This window comes from Leptinotarsa decemlineata, unplaced genomic scaffold (genome assembly GCF_025532065.1).
Source record: "Leptinotarsa decemlineata unplaced genomic scaffold, Ldec_3_MD MMD2_tig00000882_RagTag_RagTag, whole genome shotgun sequence".
Classification (NCBI taxonomy): Eukaryota; Metazoa; Arthropoda; class Insecta; order Coleoptera; family Chrysomelidae; genus Leptinotarsa; species Leptinotarsa decemlineata.
In genome coordinates, this window is record NW_027412556.1 from 1,930,918 (window position 1) to 1,954,960 (window position 24,043).

The 24,043-nt window shown below is 35.3% G+C and overlaps 1 protein-coding gene across 3 annotated transcripts in view; it reads left to right on the forward strand.

The window, feature by feature from the left end:
- LOC111508269 (uncharacterized) overlaps positions 1 to 24,043 on the forward strand; it is a 38,298-nt gene continuing 14,255 nt past the window's right edge. Inside the window, exons 1-2 of one of the 3 annotated variants that reach the window (XM_074174778.1) lie at positions 1 to 140; positions 19,047 to 19,202. In XM_074174778.1, coding sequence (XP_074030879.1) covers positions 19,050 to 19,202 — 153 coding nt within the window. In that variant the 5' untranslated portion in view covers positions 1 to 140; positions 19,047 to 19,049. Of the gene's footprint in view, positions 141 to 5,585; positions 5,742 to 5,809; positions 6,090 to 19,046; positions 19,203 to 24,043 lie in introns of those variants that run through there. The other 2 variants (XM_074174777.1, XM_074174776.1) reach the window with 2 other exon arrangements.

The following is a 24,043-nucleotide window of genomic DNA, read 5'->3' on the forward strand; positions in this document are numbered from 1 at the left end:
TGAGCGCGTGGACCGAAAGGCCGTTGTACTCATAAGTGTGGAGCTGGAAAGTGTTCGATTGCTAGATAAGTTTGTTTGTAGGATAATTAACGTACTCGATATAAACGTGCGTATAACTAGTATCAACCGAAAACATTCCGGTAAGTAGAGGTTATAGCTATTGTTATAGCTATTGTTATGCACAGTTGGGGACACGAAGGAATACACATTCGTCATCAATAATATACGCGATAAAACACATACCTTTATATATCATCCTTTTTTCTGACTAAACAAAACACGAAAAGAGATAGCTATACAAACGTGAATCGTCGGCAATTTACCAGATTTTGAGACCAATTGAACACGTATCATTATCGTTTAATAGTCTAAATCGTTTGCATGTTGTTTTTTGAAAAGTTTCTACGGTTTTATTCAATTTATATTACACAAATAGTTGTTTTCACAACTCACAACTAATGAGCTGTGGGCATTTCATATTTCACAGGGGGTAAATTTTATATTCCAATTGAAATTTTCAACCTCAAATTGTAAATGGTCTGTTTAATATTTCGAATCGAGGAATATTATATTATATCATTACTATTGTAATTGTAGTTGTATTTATTTCAATGAAATAAAACAATGTTATGATTCGGCTAGACTCTTATGTTGAGTTGAAATCCCTATAACTCAATGCATAGAGATTTTTCTCAACACCTCAGGTGGATTCAGGCTCAAACACAAATATTACTTACCAAAAAAAAAACGAATAGCAGGTGTACCTATAAATAAATTATGGAAAGACACAACTAACAATAAAAAATGAAACAGTTTAATAAAATGTAAAAGCTGAGTTCTAAATATAAATTAACTAATGTCAGAAATATCAGTTAATCTCTCCTGGACACTTTGCAGTTTTATGATCGATGGAAATTCATGAATTCAATATTTTGTTCAATTATCCAATGTTTCTTCTTGGATAAATTACTTATAAATGCATATATGCTTTTATACTCGATATGAAAAGAGGTAAATATCTGGTTTTCCTTCTGTGTGTTTCGCACAGTGAAAATTGTCTCGTCTGCTGGACATTCTTCAAGTAATGAATTTCTTGATGAGTTCCTTGGTTGAAACTGGCTTATACAGGTTAGTATTATTATTTCAACTTCTTCCAAATATCATTTCTTAATAAAGTTATTCAATATTTACTAACTTTTCTAGTCTAACTTTTTCTGGGAGAAAAAGATTTGGCATGGCGTCGCCTTTCGTCGCCTTAAGAAGAATGTTTTGTTGATAAAAAAGTTGAAAATCCTCTACTTTCTTTAGTTACCAACTATCAATTTCTGTAACTTCAAATTTCCAACTTTGATATCTTGAAAATTATTTCCTCTACAAATTTGCTACTCATTTCTAAATTTAGATACAGCTTTCCTTAATATTTATGTGACAACATATTTAACCTTCCTTATGTCTAAACATATCGCACTAGTATTTCCAAAGGGACACAACTCAAAAATCAATATGAAAAAAATCGATAAATATTTCTTTATCGATCATATAAACTGTATCAAGTTGATACAGTATCATCTGAACTATATCAAGTTGATACAGTTTGGATGTTAATACAACTTGATACAGTTAATACAACTTGATACAGAAATATTTACCAATTTTTTCATAGTCTCAACTGAAATATACCGATTTTTGAGTTGTGGCATTTTAGAAATACTAGTGCGATATACATTTTTCGTTAGCATTTCTTAATATTTACAACAACTTTATGATACCTCTTCCAATTTTATTGACCAGATATCATTTTGTTTTCATTTGACATTAATTCACATCCTCTGCCAGTTGTCTATTTTGTGATAATAATAAATTTTAGTCCACAAATGTTGAATTTTGAATTTCCAGCTCTTTCGTACTTGTTTCATGTCAAGTATGTGAACTTCTAGACATGTACAGGGTGATCTAGCTGTACTTCTTTCTACGAATTTTCCTGAGATGTTGTGAATACCTCCACCCACTGTTGTTGTATGGAATGTACACATTTTCAGTTCGAAAAAATCTCACAGGTTCATGAAAATATCATTTTATAGAATGATCCGAATCCTGTCAGACAATCGAAGAAATAAATATTTACCCAACGAGTAACATAGTAGATAAGAGTGTAACACAATGTTTATTGTTCAGAATTATTTGATTGTTTAGGACTAATGAGGCTGAAACTTACTGGTTGGATTTTTAGAGTTTCGTATAAGTAGTAATTAGAATTCAAAGTTATACTCGTAACATTTTATAATCTGAAATAACTCAAAAACCAGATGTATACAATATTTGCAATTCTAAAAAAATGAACTTTAAACGTTCAAGCCAGTCTCGGATATAACTAAACAGTAGGTTGAATGGACTGACGCCTATCAGAAAACAACTACTCCCCAGAAAAGATAGTGGCCATCATAAAATCAATGATAGTCCGGTTAATTTAGACCTGAAAACAGTAATGAAATAACGAAAATGCGATAGGGCTAAATTTTGGTTGAGACCTTTATTTTACCATAAAAAATGAAAATTTGAAAGTCCCAAACTGTCTCATTAACGCTTCAAAAGTTATTCGGGGTCGAAAGTCAAAATTTCGGGTATTTTGAGTTTTTCTCGAAAACTGTGAATTTTATAAAAAAAATACTTCAGACCATAGTTGTAGATCTCAAAATTTTGTACAAAAATAGTCTCATGTTTTTTTCTGTAAGTATCACCGTTCCTGAGATATCGCAATTGTAAAAGTCACATTCTATGTAATATACACACATTAGCCACATATATATACATTCAGGTACTTAAGCAAGTAAAAATGCCTGTTTGTGCATCTTTCATGTATATTCTATACATTATATTCAGAAAATATACATTTAAAGGACCGTCAGTCCCTTCGAAAATACCCTCTACCCGTATGGCCTAGAATATAACATCTGGCTACCTATTCTGTTTCTTTGAAATTCCGAAAGTCAAAATTTTAACTTTAATTTCGAAATTTCGAGTATGAACACGAAATTTCGGCTTCAAACTCGAAATTCCAATATTGAACTTGAAATACCGACTTCAAACTTGAAACTTTGCATTCGTGATGCACTATTTGGAACTTTTGGTGTAATAATGAATATTTCTGGAGTGTTATCCCAACACCAAACCGTTATTTTCAACACCTCGACACGTGTTTCGATCACCTAGTGATCATCTTCAAGAGGAAGATTAAATTTTGAACTTTCTCTCGAAGACGATCACTTGGTGATTGAAAACACGTGTTGAGGTATTGAAATAAAACTCCATTGTGAGAGTCCCATTGTGAGAAAATCGACGAAATAGTCAACAGAAGAGGTTTTATGTATTTTGGCAGCTCATTAAAAATTATTTTACCCACCACAGCTGACGAGTCTGATGAAATTTGGTACTTGCAGTACGGAATATGAGAAATTGATTTTTGCCTCGATGGACATTTGAGTTCAGTAAGAACTTATCTTTATTCTTAAAAGTATATAAAGATAATTCGAAAATATAAAGACTTGCAAGAGTCATAACCCTAAACTGCCTGAATAAACTCCTACAAGAAAAAGTGCTGTTAACTCCAGCCAGTATTCGCTCATGACTGTATCCATTTCATTTATGTACAGCAAAAACAGTACCGGACCTGATACCGATCCTTGTGGCACACCCATGAAAATCTCCGCATAATCGGAGTGATGTATAGGAGTTGTATTTGAATTGTTATGTGTTATACTCACATATTGTTTTCTGCTTTCTGAAAACGATTGAATCCAATCATATGCTACCCCTCTTATACTATGAGAATACAATTTCGATAAGAGATTTATCTGGTCAACACAATCGAAGGCCCTGCTTAGGTCGCAAAAAATGCCTACAGGACATTCTCCTGCTTCTATATAATATATCAAACGCTCGACAAAATTAATTACTGCTGTATTCGTAGATTTATCTAATCGAAAACCATGTTGCTGGTCAGTAAGAATTTTATTCTTACTCAAAAAGTTATGAGCCTATCCAAGTAAGAATATTCGAATATTTTTGAAAAACTAGAAGTTATTGTTCCTGGTCTATGGTTTTCCAGTTTTTCTTGGACCTGCTTTATATGTATTGGAGCTACCTTCCCAATTTTTAATTCTTTCGGAAATGACCCTGTTACAAATGACAGATTGATCAAGTACGTTAGAGGCTGTATGATACTGGTTCTATGAATGATGATGGCTTTATGAATCATGAGCTGACCTTAGACCGTCTCTGATAGTTCTTTCATAAAATTCGATTGAAACAATCGCGAATGAAAATAAATTTTTAGAAAAAACTCTAAAAAACATCTGTACGGAGTAGACTTTTATTTATAACATATAGAAAGAGAGAGAGAGAGTGTGTGTGTGTTTATTATCCAAGATATATGACCTTATTGACAAACACTGGTAAAAAGAGAACATGTGAATAACTACATCTAGATAAATATACAATTACATAATTACATGAAAAAAATACATATGAAATATAGGTAAAAGTACACATATATTATTACATATAAGCAACGTCAATTTCATATCGTTTCGTCATTGAAATATTACGTTAGATTGTAATAGGCTTTAGATGCCAGTCTTTCACATAACTTTTTCCTGAAAGTTTTAAGATAATCCATTTTCTTGATATCTTCAGGAAGTTTATTATACATACATTTTGAAGGAACCAGATATATTTAAGAGGGAAAGATCATTTATATACAGAAGAAATAGATATAGCCCTAAAACTTATCCTTGGGGTATTCCCCAACTAACTTTTAGTAATTCGGTGTATGGTCTGTTTTGAACAGTTGGTTTCTTCCTGTCAAATATGATTCCATACACTTCAGGACCATGTCTCTTATACCATAGTGAGAGAGTTTCTGCAGTAATAATTTGTGATTGACACAGTCAGAAGCTTCAGTCATATGACAGAAAGCTGCCGCCATGCTTTTGCTTACATTGATGCTGTTGTATGCCTTTTCTAGACAATTAAACATGGCATCAGACGTATTCTTGTTGTTTCTGAATCCAAGATATTTTAGTTAGATGGATCGCGAGTATCACCTCCTTCGTGAATAGGAATTATCACACATGTTTTCAAAAACTCAGGAAATGTGCCCTTTCCAAACCCATCATTAATCAGCATTCAAAGTACTATTAAAGCCGGAAGGGGAAATTTTTGAAGATTTTTATTGACAACTCATCATAATCCATAGCATTTTGATTTTTTATCGATTCAAAGATCGATTTGAAGATTTTCTTTAAGATATAAAAGAGGTTTTAGGTTTTGTGTTATAGACTGCGCAATGTTGCAATAAAATGAATTGAACTGATCGGAATCTGTGGACCAATGTGGTTCTTTGTGAGGAGATTTTCCTCTCTGTTCATTGACTATACTCCCAACTTTCATTTGTTGTGTTCTTCGCATTTTCCAGCGTACGAGAGGTAATGATAGAGCTGATAATTCGGTAAGAAATGATTTCATGGAACATTGTATTCATTCACAATAATGAACGATCCGCTTTCTTTTAACTGAATCTCTGCAGGAACTCCTCCCATCCCGTATAGTAAAGCAGCGAAGAAATAATGTCAACAACACCAGATGTATCAATTCAGATGATAAATGTACGTTTCCATATATAACGTCGATCCCAAGATAAATAACTTAATTCGATGTGACAACCACAGTACACACGCTCTTTGGTAAGTGGCAAAACAATATTCCATTTAATTTCATGGTAACAGTACCAAGCTGAATTGTTACGCGTTGTTCTAATGAAACGAATAATTTAACAAAACAGTTATATTCGTCGGGTGAAATCAAATTTGACCTTCACCGACCACATTGCTCTGCTGTAAATATAGTTCGTTTGTAGACAAGTGATAAGTCGTATTGTTTACAACTGCATATCGTAAAGGATCAGTGAAGCTGTTTAATCAAGTGTGAATTTGGTGCGATTTCTTCAACATTGTCTTGTTTCATCTGATATCGCATACGTGGTGAGAGTTTGAGTGGTTTATTTCAAGATGTTGCTGGGTGTAATATAAAAGGTATGTTCATTTGTTTTTCGATCACTTTTTCAGATGCGGTGTACAGTGTACTCGTAAATTGGGAAATAGTCACAAATAAAAGTTGACTCACCTACTTGATACTGGCAGTAAATATACTGTTGATGTATTTAAAGAGGCTTGGAACGGCCAGTTATTTTAAGACTTTTTCTTTATGTTGGGGATAATGAATTAAAACGATAAATATCAAAATGACAGTGTAAATTCCTCAATTGAAATTGCAGAAAGAGTTTCAGAAATTATTGTTCAAATCTGATACAAGCTGAAATGCTAACTTTCAGAGTTAGAAATCGGATAATACTATTGAGGGCGCCAGCAGAATAACCCACTTTGGCATTTGAAAATATACAGGGTGTAACAGAAAAATGGCTAATAAATTGAACCACATATTAATGATATCAGATACCCAAAACTAATTTATGTGAACATTTTTTCCTTTTTACTTAGTAAACGGTGCTACTGATCATAGACCAGGTATATTTCGTGGTCATTCTATAAATAGCCTTGAAAAATATTCAATATATGAGTTATACAGGGTGTAATAAAAAGGTCATAAATCGAACCCCATTTTTTGGGATCATAAATAACTCGATTGGATATACCTAACTTACCTCAATGCAAATGTACACAAATGAAAGTTTCAGCCCTTGGCAAATACAAAATGAAAATCTATTTTTTCCAATGAAATTTTGGAAGCCACGACTTCATTTCATAATGAATCCATGGCTTTCTTATCGTGAGAGCATCTTTTTCATATAAAACCGGGATATCTGTTCCACCCATATACATTTTAGAGGGTGTTGAACCCCCAAAGAACTTTTCTATGCGTTAGAATTAAATTAGTATTGTGGCATCATTGTTTCAATTCATCATTTTTGATTTTTTATCCCTTGTAGCACTTTTTCGAAAAGCCAGTTTTTATCTAGATGCGGGCTCTTTTTCATTATTTTTCATAATTCATTAGTTGAGAAAAATTAGACTTTATGTTACAAAATTACAAAACTTTCTTCGGATAATCATTATTATTCTGACTCCCACCCCGGAGTTTGGGTTTGTGGAGTTGTTTCGTGGCTTTGTCTGCAGATGGCGCTGTAGCTATCCCACTGAATCAACTGCAGATAGAGTTTATGACTAGTTGGAATTAAATTTGTTTGTTCGGGATGCTCAGACGGTTCACTCCGTCTGAAATGACCTGCACAGTACTGACGAGGGGCAAGTAACCCGAAACCGGTCTGTCGGTGGTCATCTCGACCAAATGAAATCGAATCTTTCAAATGGAAAACGTTGCACAGGTGTCTGATGGTTTTACATCAGCTTCCTGCGTAGGTTCCCATAAGAGGCAAGGGATAAGGTGTTTTTTACCTGAATAACTTAGGCAGAAATATCCACCTCAATCTACCGTTTGGAATGAGCTGGACATAGCAGATCACCTCCAACAGCAAGGGCACTTCCTAAAGACAAGGAACCGGCTGCACCTGCAGGAAAGCTCCCTCACTTGTTCACCTCCATGGAGGGAACCCCAAGAAGGTTGAAGAAGTCGCGCAACAACACTGCACCTTCCAAAACTTTAGCGGAGGCCTCCGTGAGACACCTCAAGGTTGCCAAAAAGAGTGTTTGTTCGGCGAGTCTTGGCCTACACCTTCCGATATAAAGGAGATGTCTCCCAGCGACCTGTCCACCTTCCTGGAAAGGACAGGATGGACGATGACCTAGAAGGATAACTCCTCGGGAGGATGTACAATAGGTCACATGTGGTCTTAGTGCTGTGAGTCTAGACTCACCCTCCCTATTCTAATGATACCAGAACTTGGGCTGACTAGTTAAGAACTTTGGGTGATGAACAGAACGGAAGTGTACTTATAAAACAAGTTATTCCGATATTTCGATAGAATTTATTATCATTTTCAAGAAAGAGCCACGAAAAGTGATAATAATACAATAGTATAAAAGTATTACAAAAGGCTCAAATAACTGTTGGTGAGTATTGCAGTGCCGAATAGAATGTTTCATTCAAACAATTCAAACAAACAAATCACTAAATAAAAATTTTTTGGTTGGTTTATATGTCGGTAACTACCACTTTCAGTTCAATTTTCTGTAGGACAATAATTTTCATTAAAAAATATAAGAATTCAGAAATAATAATTGTTACATTCGCCAGTTTATTGAAATAGAACAATTTGAAAAATAAAAAAAATTGGTATATATAGTAAATTTGGAATTGGAGCACCCTCTATATTTGAGGTTATCTGAAAATAACTATCTTTCATGAATTGTGTTATCTGGCATTACATACATACCTATTTTTCAGGTCGAGAAATGTTTGTTTTGAATTCTTCTGTGCTGATTAGAAAAATCATATCCAAATACATTGATTTGACTTCTAGGTTGGTTCCCAAGATATAATATCAAAGCTGAAATATTCATTGCAATTTTACCGAGAGGGACATATAGAGTTACACTTTTCATTGAGCAGAAAAGAAAAATATTTGTTAGTATGTTTTATTAAATAAATATTCAATAGAACGTGTCATGTCAACATGACCATCATTTTTTTTTAAATATGGACATGTCTCTTTTATTACAGATATTGATAAAGCAATAAATTCACAATCCAAGGGTATACGAGTATCACATTCGATATTTTCATAGCGTTTCATTTGAAATAAGTACCATCATCAGTTACAACAATTTTAAATCACGGTCCTGTCGTTACTTCTTTTGTAAATTGTTTCGATTTCGAAATATATCTCAGACAACACAATGAATTTGACAGGTAGGTACCCTAACACAATGAAAATTGGTACTTTTTGTTTTGGAAATTTCTGTATTACCGTAATCCTTCTTTCAAGGCTTATTTCTCCCTAATCAATTATAATGCGTAATATTTTTATAATTCTCAATCCTGGAAGTAACGAAAATATTTTTTTTGGTTAAAATTCGATTGTTGTATATTTTGGAATGTTCAGATAGCATCTTAATTCATTTACCATCTTAAACGCGTAGACTCTGCTTGGTTTCTATGGCAGGAAAAATGAATGCGTTGTTGATATCTGTTGAGAACCATCAGACATATGCTATTTGGTTATGCAAAATTAAAATGAAATCCTCTTTTGGCAAGGAATATGTATGTTGAGCTATACCCGAATCGTCGTGTTTCGAAAATCCAAGCGTTAATACGATTTAATAAAAGAAATTCGAGGTACCATGGTGCATTTGACAGAAAAAAAACAAGAAAATGTGTGGTTACTGGAAGTGTGAGAAATCAAATAAATGTTATGGGTAAGCAAATATTACCACATGAAAATTTACACCGTGAAAACTTTTTTTTTATTTCGGATTGGCCAGTTACAAAAATTATGCTAATAAAGATTGTTTTTTCGAGAAATTGCCCACGAAATGGGGATTTCTTTAAAATCTACCAGAACTGTTTTGAAAAAAACCAATTAAAATTCTACAGGATACGCAAAGTTAATCACCTCAATGAAGGAGAGTACGATTTGCGAAGTGGTTAAGATGTAGAAATAGGATGATCATTTGAATAGTGAAATATATCTTCTTTTTCAATTCAATGAATTCGATGGCTACTTGGATGAATTGCCACTGAATATCCGCCATGAAATACAATAAACAGGACGGCGCTCCTCCCCATATCCCCATAATGCAGCATGTGCTAAGGAAACATTCAGATGCAATATTCGCAAGAGAATATATTAATTGGAAACAATGGACCAATTAACTGGCCAGCTCGATCCCCAGATGTTACTCCTTTAGATTTTTTTTTGTCTGGGGATACATAAAAGATAAAATTTTTTCAACACCAAGTAGAGATATCGACCATCTCAAACCAAAAATAAGAGATGCATGTATAAGTTTTACACCTATTAGGCTAGAAAATTGCCATAGAAATTGTCTGGACCGACAACTTATGTGCATTCAACAAAGAGGTCGTCAATTCGAGCATTTAATGTAGATTGCCATGTAGCTTTGATTTTCCGTATTGCTTTAATTTTTCCCGAAAGTCCATGATGAAATAAATTGTTTTTCTATTTGATTGTTGACAGTGATGGTGGTGGTTATTTCAAATGAAACGCTATAACAATATCAAATGTGATATACCCTCGGATTGTGAATTTATTGCTCTATCAATATTATATATGTATCGTTTATTTAACACAAGCTAATGCAGTTACAATATTAGTCTTAATCTAGGTTAAAAATTTAAATGTCACAATTAAAATTTAAAATTTAAAATCATGTACATTGAAACATATAAATAAAAACAGCACAATAAATAAAATAAAAAGAAGAAAAAAAAACTGTATTAGCAGGTTCCTATACTAAACACTTTGTAGGTCTAAAAGGGGCACTTTTAATTTTCTTTTAAATATATTTAGAGGGGTAGCATTCTTAATATCCTCCGGTAGTTCGTTGAATGCTTGAACTCCTTTAATGAAAACAGTATTATTTGAATTGACATTACTAGTCTGAGGTATATGAAAGTTATTGCGACTTCTTGTATTTTATTCATGATATTCAAAGTTATTCTCTAATTTGTCACGTAGATATACAGGAACATCACCAGTTTCAATTTTAAAAATAAATATTAATGCTAAATAACGAAAGTAATTTTTTACTGATAACCATTTTAATGTATTCAACATTAATGTTATATGTGTTCTTCTATCACAAGATAATATTACTCTCATTCCTCTATTTTGAAGTTTCTGAAGTCTTCCAATTTAATTTTGGTTTAGTAAGTACAAGATGGTTCCACAATAAGTAAAATGAGGTAAAATTGAGCTATTATACAAAAGTTAAAGCGACCATTGGTTTAAGTGCTTAGATTGCCTACTTATGTAATTGATTTTGAATGCCATTGTTTTAATAATATATGAAGCATGTTCCTTAAAAAACATTCTATTATCTACAATTACACCCAAATATTTAATTTTTCTTACTTACTTACTAACTTACTATTGAAATGGAAAAGACAGGTCCGTATTTAAAACTAAAGTTGATGGTGGCCATGTTGACACGAAAAATTTCATCGAATACAATAAAATTTCCCCTTCCATTTTTTGAAATTTTTCCGAAATATAAATTCCATCCGAAAAAAAAAAAAAACGGCATTTTTTGTTTTCCCGTATAACTCGAGAAGGGCGAGACAGTTACCTTTTTCCCCATTTAATCGTCTTCGTGTCTGTTACGGTTTAGAATATAGCAATGTTACCACATGATAAAAGAAAGTAGAACTGTGTAAACTAGAATAAGATTTTTTCACTCTATATATTGAGTTTCAGAGGTTTGTCATCATAAAAAATTAAGATCTGATGAAGAAAATTGACCGACCTTCTTGGCATTACTCAGTTTGCTGATTTTTTCAGTTAATATTGAATGACAATTGGTATTGAAGTAGACTAGCACGAATACCCCATTTATGTGGGGTATTACATTTGAAAAAAAATCTATTATCGTTTGAGACTCATCTCATTCCTCAGGACGTTATTCTTTGAATATTCATAAAAATCATCTACTATGGTAAAACAAATAATGATTGAGAGTAAAGCGCGTTGTCATATCTAAATTTTACGTTACCAGTTTATAGCAGAATCAAAATATAGTAAGCAGTAGAGTTGTAGGTTGTAGCAAATTATAGATAATACACAATACTAGTACGATTAAAAGGTATTATTTATGACAAAAATCAGTAATGAGCTTGTAATGAGTAATACTTATACATTTCCTGATTACTGATCAGTTAAAATTCATTATTTTCTGCATAGTGTTAGATTATTTATTACAACTAGTGGCAACGCTGTACGCAACGATATTTCTGTCTTTGTCACTTTACCGTAACTTCCATCTCATCGTTGCAGTCCTCACTAATGTACTTGCAGCCATGAGCGTATCATTGGTTTGTGAATTATACAGCGTGAATTGTACGTTTTACAGTTAAGTTAGTCAGCAATCGACGTGTTGTGATAACAATTGGTGAAAATAATAGTGCTAATAAGTGTTTAAGCGTTACATAATTATATTTCTACACTGTTCTCAAACTACTCAAAAAATGGGAGACATGGTCGGGCCTTCCACGTCGAAAAAGATAAAACGGTCGGAGTCTCGGTCAGTAAGAGAAAAACAAATTGTACTGCGAGTATTTCACTGTCTTGAAAGAGATCATCAGCCACCAAAAGATGACTTTGTGCATATGTGCTGTAATTCTACGTGTGTACCTCCGAATAACCAACCGGGTATTTCTACATCATTAAGTTCCACAATTACAAAAGATAAATTAGTTGATATGTGCTCTGATTATACCGGTGTACCAAAATCATCGATTTACAAAATACTAAGAGAAGCAGAAATTCATGGGGACGTACAAACGCCAAAAACTAGTAGCGGACGAAAAAAAATCACAGTTGATGAAGAAGCCAAAACCAGTATACGCAGAACTATTCACAGTTTCTTTTTCAGAAATGAGCTGCCCACACTACAAACAGTTCTGGTGGCACTTAGCGATCATGAATTGGTTCCAAAAATGGGTAAAGAAACTTTTAGGAAACTTGTACACGAAATGAAATTTACGTACGGAAAAGTTGACAGGAAAAGCATTCTCATTGAACGTCAAGAAATAATAGCATGGAGAAGAAACTATCTAGGAAAAATTGACGAATTTCGGAAGCTCAAAAAAAAATTGTACTTCATGGACGAGACATGGGTTAACCAAGGACATACGGTCAAAAAAGTATGGCAGGATGGTAATATAACAAGTGCACGACAAGCCTTTATTGAAGGTTTGTCAGTTGGGTTAAAACAGCCATCTGGAAAAGGTAGTCGTCTGATAGTTACGCATATAGGAAGCGAGAGTGGATTTTTATCAAATGGTGAATTAATATTTAAATCTAAGAAAACAGGCGACTATCATAAAGAGATGAATGCGGAGGTGTTTGAAAAATGGTTTGAAGGCATCATTCAACTTGTGGAACCTGGGTCTGTCATCGTCATGGACAATGCCCCATACCATAGTCGACATTTAGAACCATTACCGAAACAATCATGGAAAAAAGCAGCAATTCAAGAATGGTTAATTAATAAGAACATCCAATATAACAAAGATAGTTTAAAGGCAGAACTACTTCAGCTAACAAAATTACACACAGACAAATATAAAAAATTCGCAGTGGATGAAATGGCGTTAAGTCGTGGAATTACAGTTTTAAGGTTACCACCATACCACTGCGAATTAAACCAAATAGAATCAATCTGGGCGCAAGTAAAGGGATATGTGGCACGAGAAAACAGAACATTTAAATTAGTGGACGTGCAACATCACCTACAAGAAGCTATTCGAACTGTTTCTGCAGAAGACTGGAAGAAATGCATGCAGCATGTTTCAAAAGAGGAGCAAAAAATGTGGGACGTAGACAACCGTATTGAACACAATATTGAAACAATCATAATTTACTTTGATGATAGCGGTAGCAACAGTATATTCTCTTATCAAAAATTTGTAATTTGTATTTTCTAGTTATAAAGAGTTCACTTATTATTGTTAATTTATTTGGTACCTACTATAATTACCACGATTATTACTCCGTTTTCATAAGGCCCACCTAATGACTACAACGATTAGGTAAATTAGGATATATTTTAACTAAGTGTACTAAGAATTTTTCTTTCATTCTTAACCCTCTCAAAAATTAATAAGCACACCCCCGATTTGCTGTCAACTGGGCTTACTTCTACTCTCAATCATTATTGGTTTTAGTATACGTGAAGAAAGTTTCACATATTTCTTAAATAAACAGCACAAATTGTCTACTAGTCCCTTATCTAACCATAGATACAGTTTCCAGAAGTAAACAATAACTCAGTTAATATGACACACTTTCAGACAAAACAAGTTTTATAGATAATGGGGGCATTTCCACACTTTTGTTCTTTCAACCGTGACACAAAATGTTCGCTGTTATATCACAAACTAATTCATATTCTGCAATAACTTGATTAGTTCCACGATAGTTTTTACTCCAGGAAAACTAGGATAAGTAACAAATCCACCGTCCAATGGCACAGTTTTGACTTGTACAGTCACTAAAAAGAAATCTACGAATCTATGAGAGAAAGAAATAAAATTGAATTAATGTAATATTGAAATTATTGTAAACACTAAAAAATATCCAGACCAAAGTATTCGGATGGGTTAGTTGAAACAGAAATAATTCTCAAAAAAAAGAAAATGATAAAAATAAAATAAAAGTAAGGATTCAAGCAGGCGAATTTGCATAGAAAACAAATCAGTTTGACCTGAAATGAAAATTAATCAATAAATGGGATACCTAAACAATTAGTGAAGTCTCCATGAATTGTTTGTCCTGATCTTATTATATCCAGTTCGGAGACATTTATCTTTTTGGAGAAAACCGTGACATACATTTGAATCCGGCAACTTTCACCCCAATTCGAAATCATTTCTAGATCTTCATTAGGATATTCATCTTCGTGCTGACGGTGAAGATGTGCATCTACAGCCGATGTCCTGTAAATATTCCAGAGATATCCATCGCGATGGCCACTTGCAGGGAACATTTTTTCAGGCAACTGGGGGACCATACACAAAAATGATACGCCAAACCATCTCATCGAAGTTAGGTCAGCAAATCCTCATGTCACAAAAAGGCCTTAGAAATATCAAGCGCAACAGCTCTTGACTCTACATGTTTCTCGATTGCGTTATAACAAATATGGTTGACATATGATAGAAGGTCGCTTGTTGATCTTTGTTTTCGAAAGCCATTGTTCGGACTAGTCAGTCCTACTGTGATTTCCTTTGATTTAAAGTCGAAATAAACCAGGAATCAAACGTTTCATGTCAATCTATTTATTTTTTAAACTTTTTCAAATTCTTGTCAATGTCAAATTCTTCTTTTTTTATAAACAAACCATGATCAATTATTTCAATATAGAAGTGAACAAAAGTTAACAAAATTAATTAAAGCAACAACATTCTCCCCCTCGTGATGAAATCACTCTATTTTCCTTAAAAACCTGTACCACTCATCAATTTACTGATTTTGTTTTTTGTGTTTTTTATGTTTCTTCGAGTGTTTCTTCTTCTTCTTGTGCTTCTTGTCCTTTTTCTTTTTTTCTTTGTTTCCCGTTTATAATCGGAACCGTGTCCCGACTTTGCCTTTTTTTGTGCCTCTTCTTTTTTGAAATATCTTCATCGCTATTCGAGGAGCTATTGCCCTTCTTATGTTTTTTGATTTTTCTCTATCAGTTTCATCAGAACTACCTTGTTTCTTCTTTTTCTTAGCAGGAACGTCACTGTCACTAGAATCCTTCTTTGACTTTTTTCCTTTTTCTGAACTGACTGACCTGCGCTTCTTGTTCACTCTCTTCTCTTCTTCAGAGTCAAAGCTCTGATGTCTTTTTTTCTGCTACCTTCTCCTCACTACTGTCACGCTTCTTCTTTTCTGTTTTTTTTATCTCCAGCTCTCTAGAAGATCGGTTATTATCATTTTTCCACAGTAGACCTATTTCAAAGTGATTTCCAACTCGATTAATGGTATTTTCCTTTTTTTTTTTTCAACGCACTATCATCTTCTTTAGATCTTCCATTTTCTTCCGGACTTCTTATGCCAAAATTGACAATTTTGAACGAGTCTGTCAGTAGATCATGAATATCTTCATCAATTTGTTCTTGAGATTTGCAACAAACGTGAAATATTAAAAGACGATTTATCAGCAACTTTTCCCAGATGCCATGTACCAATCATCCCAGTAATGTTTTTGATACAAACGGTGCATTCCAGTAACTTTGATATATTTTCCTTGCAATAGTCAAAGCACATTGATCCTGACTACTAAGAATCCTTGGTTGTGCATCATAAAAGAAAAGTACAGGTGCTTCTTTGATGTATGGATAGATTCTACACAGGTATTGAACATCAATAGTTTGTCTTGGAAGTGAGAGTCCACTTACAGTTCGAACTTCATTCATTTTGTATGTTTTTGAGTTCTTTTCCATTGAAGATACCTCTACTCTATTGTTAAGCCACTGGTAGCAGAGTGACTCAACCGGTCCATCCAGTCCTAATTCATGGGCAATTTTGCTGTCTATCATTGTTGTCGTAGCTGCCTCGTCTAGTTGAGCAAAGGTAGAAATTTTTTTTAGGCCCTCGAAGTTTCACCGAAATTATTCGAAGAAGAATTGTGGGGTTATCTTGTTGACATCTTTTTTGTAAAATCAAGGTTATGTAATATGTTGTTGTGGAATTTTGGAAAATTTTCAATTCCACACTTTTGTTTCAATCTAAATGAGTAGATATTATGACCTGGTTTCAAACAGTAAAAACAGAGTTTTTTCAAAGTCACAATTTTCTTTTTTCGTCAATATCTAGTTTTTTGAAAATTTGGCAGTCCGTCAAATTATGATTTTTTTGACATTTGGGACATTTCTCATATCTTTTGGTCAAAAAATATATTAGCATTTTTCCTGGAGTGGAATTTCTCATTTTCCTTCATTTTTCTCGACGAACTTTCTCTATTAGATTTGAAATGATAAATTCAGGTCGTCCAAATGTAACTTTCAAAGTTTCTATTATGTTCATAACATCATTTGGTGAAACAAGAAGAGGTTGTATTGCATCTCTAGCCCTTCCTTTTAAACATCTTTGTAGACGGATTATATTTTCATCTTCACATATATCAGAAAGTTTGGTGGAACGATCGAACTGACTGTAGAAAGAAGGCCAGTCCTCTGGATTCCCATCGAAAATCGGCAAATTTGTTTTAACATTGTCTGTTTTTTCCGAACATTTTGATTTATTTATCTTCAGAACGACTGAAATCTGGTTGAAATCATCAGTAGTCATCGTAATAAAATTGTTTGTCGGTACGAAATCGGTTTTATTTTCTTTTTCTTCTTCGATTTTCCACTCAGCAACTTTTTCTTGTAGCGTCATTTCTTCCAAATCAATGGTGTTTTTGCCACTGGAGATTGTGGACTTTTATATGAAGAATCTTGAATCAGTTCACGTTGTAGTTGTGCTTCTTTCCTCATTAGTTCAGCATCAATTTTGTTTCTCCTTTTCTCAATTTCGACTCTCCTCTCAATTTCGGCTCTTCTTTTCTCTACTTCGGCCAATTTTCTCATTTCTTCCAATTATATTAGATGGCTCTTCTGATGAAGAACGTTTCTGCAACTCCGAAACTTGTCGTAGGTCATAACATACGTCGCTATATCTTTCAGGAGGAACTCCTTCAGTTTTCCTCTCACTCCTCCTCAGGTTAGGCATGGACATATTGTAATTGACTACTTTGAAAGGAGAGTATGTCAAAAAAAAGAGGCAAACGGTGGTACATTCTGAATACCTGCTCTCTAGATGGCCAGGATGGACCAGACTGAGTGTTCTGAAACTCTGCTTCTTTCTTTTTCTTTTTAGATAGAAGTTGATCTGGTAGTAGATTCGTTGAAGTTTGTTACTAGAAAACATTTTCATGTCCACACTTGCAGTAGGAGGTGCTCCAGCTTGTTTGGCGTCTCAAGTGTTGTTAGTATGTAATAACATTCTCATGTTATTTTTTTCCCCATTCTTCAGGTTGTGTGACATCATTCTTCAGGTTGTGTGACATTTCCAAGCGACGGCTGTAGAACACCATAAAGCTACGTTTCTGGGCTGCTGTTGCGGGAGATAGAGACACGTACTATGTTCTCAGAAACCCTCAAAGCTGAATCGATATAATGCTTGTATCAGAGCCTATTCAGTACAGTGGTGTGGTGATGGTGGTCTTCACTGTAGAATACCACCGAGAATTTTTCAGGGCAGCTGCCCTGAAGAGGAATGCTCCAATTCCTGATCTCTCTTGGCCAAGGACCATGCAGAGAAGGAGATCCGTACTCCTGAGGACTTTAAAGGCTACATCCAGTACCATTTTGTCATACCATTTTGTCTACACCTAAAGAGTCCACGATCTCCCTGTTGTTGGGGGGAATACAACCGTGGAACGGACGATTTGGTATGCAAACTCCTACGGAGGTGCATCATTTCTCCGGGTCTGTACGTCAAGTTGATACAGCTCCTTCCATAAGGAGTTGGAACGGCAAGCATATTCGTTGCAGTAGCTTTGTTCTTCCCTGACAGTTCCGATGTCCAGATCTGCCGGATTTCGTGGTGATACTTGCCGCGAAAGAGTTCTTCACTGCTGTTACCTGTAGCAACTGGCGTTGTTCCACTTCTAGGTAAGTATACATCTCTCCGGCATCCAGATGGTGCAGGATGCTTCTATCTACGAGCTGCACACCCTCTTCGTAGTCCCCGCATCGTCCTCTGTTGAGGTGGACCATTGCACATTTGTCTATCCCGAATTTCATACCGATAGAATGCGTGTATAGTCTGCACGAGGTCAATATGAATGGCATAAAAACTAAATAGTCACCGAACGTAGGCAGTTTTTTTGCCTACGTGATATAATTATACAACGCCGCCCATGCCATACAAAGAAACTGGCCGCGTTCGGTATTTATTTAGTTTATATCCTATTCGAATTGATTTTCACCACGTTCAAGGGTGGTGGAAGAGTACAGTATTTAAGTAATCAGTATTATTATTACTATTGATTGCCTTAAAGTGCCAAGAAGTGGTCGTTTGCAGTGCGCTTCAGCAGGTTCAAATATTATTCAAATTTCAAAGTTCACAGACGATTTCATCTACTTCAGTTTTGTATGGTCGGCTTCACATAGAAAATTTCGACGTATTGCCTAGGCACAGAGTTGAGATTCAGATACAACACCCCAAAAAATACAAAAAACACCGTTTTCGAATTTCAAATGACTAACTCCACTGGAGTATTGCCGCAACACACATACTTTAGAGAGATTTGGAGAGAAGATTACTTATCGTTGTGTGATTTCCGTTTGATGATTCGTTTCAGAAAATGACCAGAGGATTCAAGAGGACCAGTGATACGGCGGTAGTGCCAAATATGGTTCCAAAAAAGAGGCAAAGACTGAGGGTAGGAGACCCCGATTTTGAATCTCCCGATTCAGGATGGGCTTGGCTCATACTCGTGGCGTGTGGTTTAAGTAATGTGAGTACAACTTTCTTGTGTATTTTTTATTGCATGGAAGAATCCAAATTCAACTATTGCGACTTGGTAAAATGAGCTTACTTGGACCCACTTTTTAATTCTCGGAGGATATTGTCTGCCTTTATTAGGTAATTATTTTGTAACAACCCCGACTCAGTTGAATTTCGACCCCTACGGCCTCAGTTTCATGTAACCGAGCACTGTCAATGCCGTATTGGACACACTGGAGGGATCATTTGACAAAAATGCCAACTCCCCCACCAGCACGTCCAACACGTTCTGGATTCGTTCTTCAGATGTGTCTCTTGGATTAGAGCCACATCGATGTTATGCTCAACAAGAATATTCTCAAAATCTAGTTTCTCAAGAAGAAAGCCATTGGCATTCCAAAAGACTATCTTCAGAGATCTAGGCAATGTCGGTTGTCTAGACATTGGCAGTTCCAGTCAGCACGTTAGTATTCACCGTGAACATTTTTCCGAGCACGGGGAATTTGACGAATAATTGCTTCATCTGCTCTAATGCGGCGCAGATGTCTGAAGCCCCCTGAGTTTGATATGAGGGCACAGATCAAGAAGGAGCAGGCTTTGCCGAGCCGTTAGCACCCTTGGATGGTGCTTTGGCAAAACGTATGCCTTCCTGGACACGTCCAGACCCCGCAGGTCTGCCTGGGGGGGATGGTTTTTCAGCTGATTTGCCTCTGGGCTTCTGAGCCTTAGGGAACTCAGGACAACCTCTATAATTGGCAGTATGTGCCCCTTTGCAATTGTTGCACTTCGGGGGAGTCAGTACTTGCTTTCTTGTAGGCGTTAGTGAGGTGCCTGCCAGCGCACTTGACACATATTGGAACTGCCATGCAGTTCCTTTGGCAGTGGCCGAAACGCTGGCAGCGGTGGCACTGACCCACTGAAGCCTTAGGGTGCTGGGGTTCAACCTGCACCTTCACACTCAAGAGGTCTTCGACCTCAAAGATGTCCTTTGGTAACTGGTAACCAGTATCAGGACCATGGGTAAAGGCTTATACGCGCGCTTCATTCTGGTTACGGAAGAAGGGTCAAAGCCTCTGGCTTCTAACTCCTCACGGAGTGTTCTGGCACTCCTCTGAAGACGGCACTGATTTGTGTAGGCTGTGGAATAATAACGTTGACTTACAAATTGCTGTCAACAACGATTACGATGTAGATAATAAGTTTTGTCCGTTTCGAACACAATTTTTAGTTTATTTCGTCGATTTCCTTACAAAAAACACTGATGTGATGGTGTAGCCTCCATACAATGATTATGGTCTTTTTCTGGTGGGATTTCGCCTTCAGGAAGTTTCTGGGTGACTCAACAGAGTCGAACCACTGTGCTGAATGTCTCCTGTTATCGTAGAAGATCCACTTTCCATGACACGCGACGAACCGATCTAAAAAAAAATCGTTTTGGTTTGGCGAAAGCAAAGAAAAACTAACTTTGAAATGTGACGATTTCTGTCGATCGTTCAAATCGTGTGGCCCCCACTTTCCGAGCTTCTAGACCTTCTCAATACATTTTTAACCATCAAAAACCGCTCGAGAACTGACGCCTAGTTCTTCCGCCATCCCACGCACCGTTTGTGGTGGGTCAATCTTCACCAGGGTCTTCGAATCCTCGACCTGGATTGTTGAAGGTCAACCAAAGTTTCACAAAACAACTTTGAACAATGCTTCCATTAACAATATCATTGCCGAATGTCTAGTTGATTTTTACAGCTGTTTCGCAGCGCTTTGGCTCAAATTGAATTCGATAATCACTTAAAAACATCATATAGTAATGAGTTGAGAAAAACAAAAAATCAAAATTTGGAATAAATGAGCAGCATAAATACAGGGTGGGCCATCGAAAACTTGACATGGAGGTTTTGGGTACTAATCTTGCAAATCCTCAAAAACGCCTAGACAGGTCGATTTTTATTGGGAGGGGGACAGTTTTTTTCCTCATTTACAGCGTCGTCACTGCAACCCCGGAGCAGAGGGGTGAACAACCCTTAGAATTTTATCAGGGAATAGGGGGCGAGTCGTACATCTTTTGAAAGATCTTGAATTTTTCTAGACAATGGTGTACATTTTTTGAATTGGGACATATTTAAAAGTATTCTTTCCGATAATTAATTTTTTCAATATTGTTTTCAGCAACAATTTGTTGTACACCACTGCTCAGTTGGAATGTATTTGGACTGCTTTCATTTGTTTATTACGTTACTTTTACTATTACTATTACAATGATCTTTTTTCCTCAAGTACGAAAAATCACTCACTAGCAGCGCTAGTAGTTCGGTAGGCTGCCTAATCCTCATATAAACATATGGTAAAGTACAATTAAAAAAATAATGTTTTTAACAGAAGAAAATGTTCCTGGAGCAAAACTAAAGTTTGCAACTGTGAAGGATAACAATGTTGTAATAATAAAACGTTGGCTTGCATGCCAACTGCCAAAAGTAACTGGAAAAAAATTGAATTATTAGACAGGTTAGTATACAGACTCAAGTAAACGAGTAGCGGTAGATTCAAACTGTAATAAAAGAAATTTTGAAATAATTATGAATTTCAGACTTATTTCCGAGTGAAATATGGATCAAATATAAATGGTAATGAAATGAATTCAATTCAATCTAATGAATATAGTTTGATAAACGAGTGAGGTTGTATTTCATTCTAATCAATGGTAATTAACTATGAAAAATGTATTATTCATTTCATGTTTAGAGCATACATACGAATATTTATTTATTTTTTGCACTGTTAAATCTACTCTCCTCGAAGCATGTATCCATCTCTTACATCTATCCTCATTAGTATGAGGCTTTATAAATGGTATAAAAACACGTTTTTTTCCAGATATCGATTATCCGACGTACAATTCGTAAAACAGCAATGCTTTGTTGGCATTATACTAACACAAAATAATTTTTTATATCAGATTCATATTTTTAAATAATAAGTTGATATCACGTGAATAACACTGTTTTACATGTGAATAGTTTATTGTTTGTTCCTACTGCTAGTGCTGCCTCTCGCGACACGTTTGCTGTACTAATCTCAGGTAAAAGGCTCATTGAGAAATTGTTAAAAATGCGGTTTTGAAAGTGTTATCTACATTAATACTAGTGGTGAGTACCGTAAAGTATTGCTAAAGAAACAATGGTTTACACAACTGTATTGATTCAACTATACTATGGAAATAGACGTTGTGCTGCGAGAGCCGCTGAACTGTTCAATCAACAACATGGGAAGAATGTGTCGTGACAGTATGTTTTCGATTTGAGTGCAAAATTTCGCCCAACTGGATCTGTAGCAAATAAAAAACGGCAAATCCAACCACCAGTAACAAATATGGCACAAGAAATTTAGGTTTTTTTTCGGGGGTGTCTCGAACTAGCATTCGGCGTATTTTGAAAACCCACAAAATGCATCCTTACAAGATTAAATTAACGCAAGAACTGAATGAAAATGATTTCGATCGACGCTTGCAATTTTGCGAGTTGATTAGTGAACGAGCTCTGGCACAGTTAATCGCCATAATTGTCGCTATTGGGCTGATTCAAATCCTCACATTTTTCATGAAGTGCATACTCAACGTTCATACGTTCAAGTGCATACTGGAATTTTTGGTGACCGTATTGTTGGCCTATTGTTTTTAGAAGGCAATTCAACCGGAAAAATGTATCTGGAGATACTGACAGATACTAATAATCACCTTCTCACTGATATTATTGAAAATGACCACAATTATCGGGAAGATCTGTTAATAATTCAACAAGATGCTTTGCCTGTTCGGCAGTATTTTGATCAGACTTTTCCGGATCACTGGATCGAGAGGCGGATCACTATCGAATGGCCACCACGATCACCAGACCTTTTACCGTTAGATTTCTTTCTGTGAAGTCATTTGAAAAGCAGAATTTACTATACTCCCGCTGCATCATTCGAAGATTTACGGCAACGAATCACAAATGAATGTCGACAAATCACTCCAGAAATGCTCCACAATGTTCGAGAACGTTTCCAACAGAATCTCTATTATTGCATGGAAGCTGGAGGTGCCCATTTTGAGCGTATGTTAACATGAGAATAAAGTTAGTACCTTGAACTCTGAATTTATTATGATTCGTCCAAATTAAAAAAAATGTACACCGTTATTTAGAGATTTCCAAGATATTTCAAACGATGTGCGACTCCCCCCAGTTTCCTATTAAAATTCCAAGAGTTGTTTACCCCTCTGCGCCGGGGTTGAAGTGACGACGCTGTAAATGGGGAAAAACTGTCCCCCTCCCAATAAAAATCGACGTATCTGAGCGTTTTTTAGGATTTGCAAGATTGGTACCAAAACCCATGGCCCACCCTGTATATTGAGTACAAAAATTTCTATCTATCATGGTAGCATTAATATTCATTGAGATATGGAACTACAAAAACATATGACATTAAAACGAGCAACACTTTTAAAACAACCAAATATATCAAATATTTTTAAATTGGAGGGGTTATATTTTTAATATTTTTACTTGTTGGAGAGTTGAATATGGCAACAATTCAAGAAAAAAATATCTCCTTCTAGTCGAAAAATAAAAGACAGGCAGTTAGGCATACAGACTGACGAACAGTCCAGATAATTGACAAAAATGTTAATTTTTTCATTGTAAATAATCATTATGAAGCAACCCCATATTCTTTTCATTAGATGAGTCTTAAAATTAAGCTTTGAAGGAAGTAAGAAAGTTATTGTGAAAAAAGTTGCGAAATGTCTTATTGCCAATCAGTCAATTCTATTGGTCGCTAGCCAAAAAATTTTCCAATTCATATATAATTTATAGGTCTCTA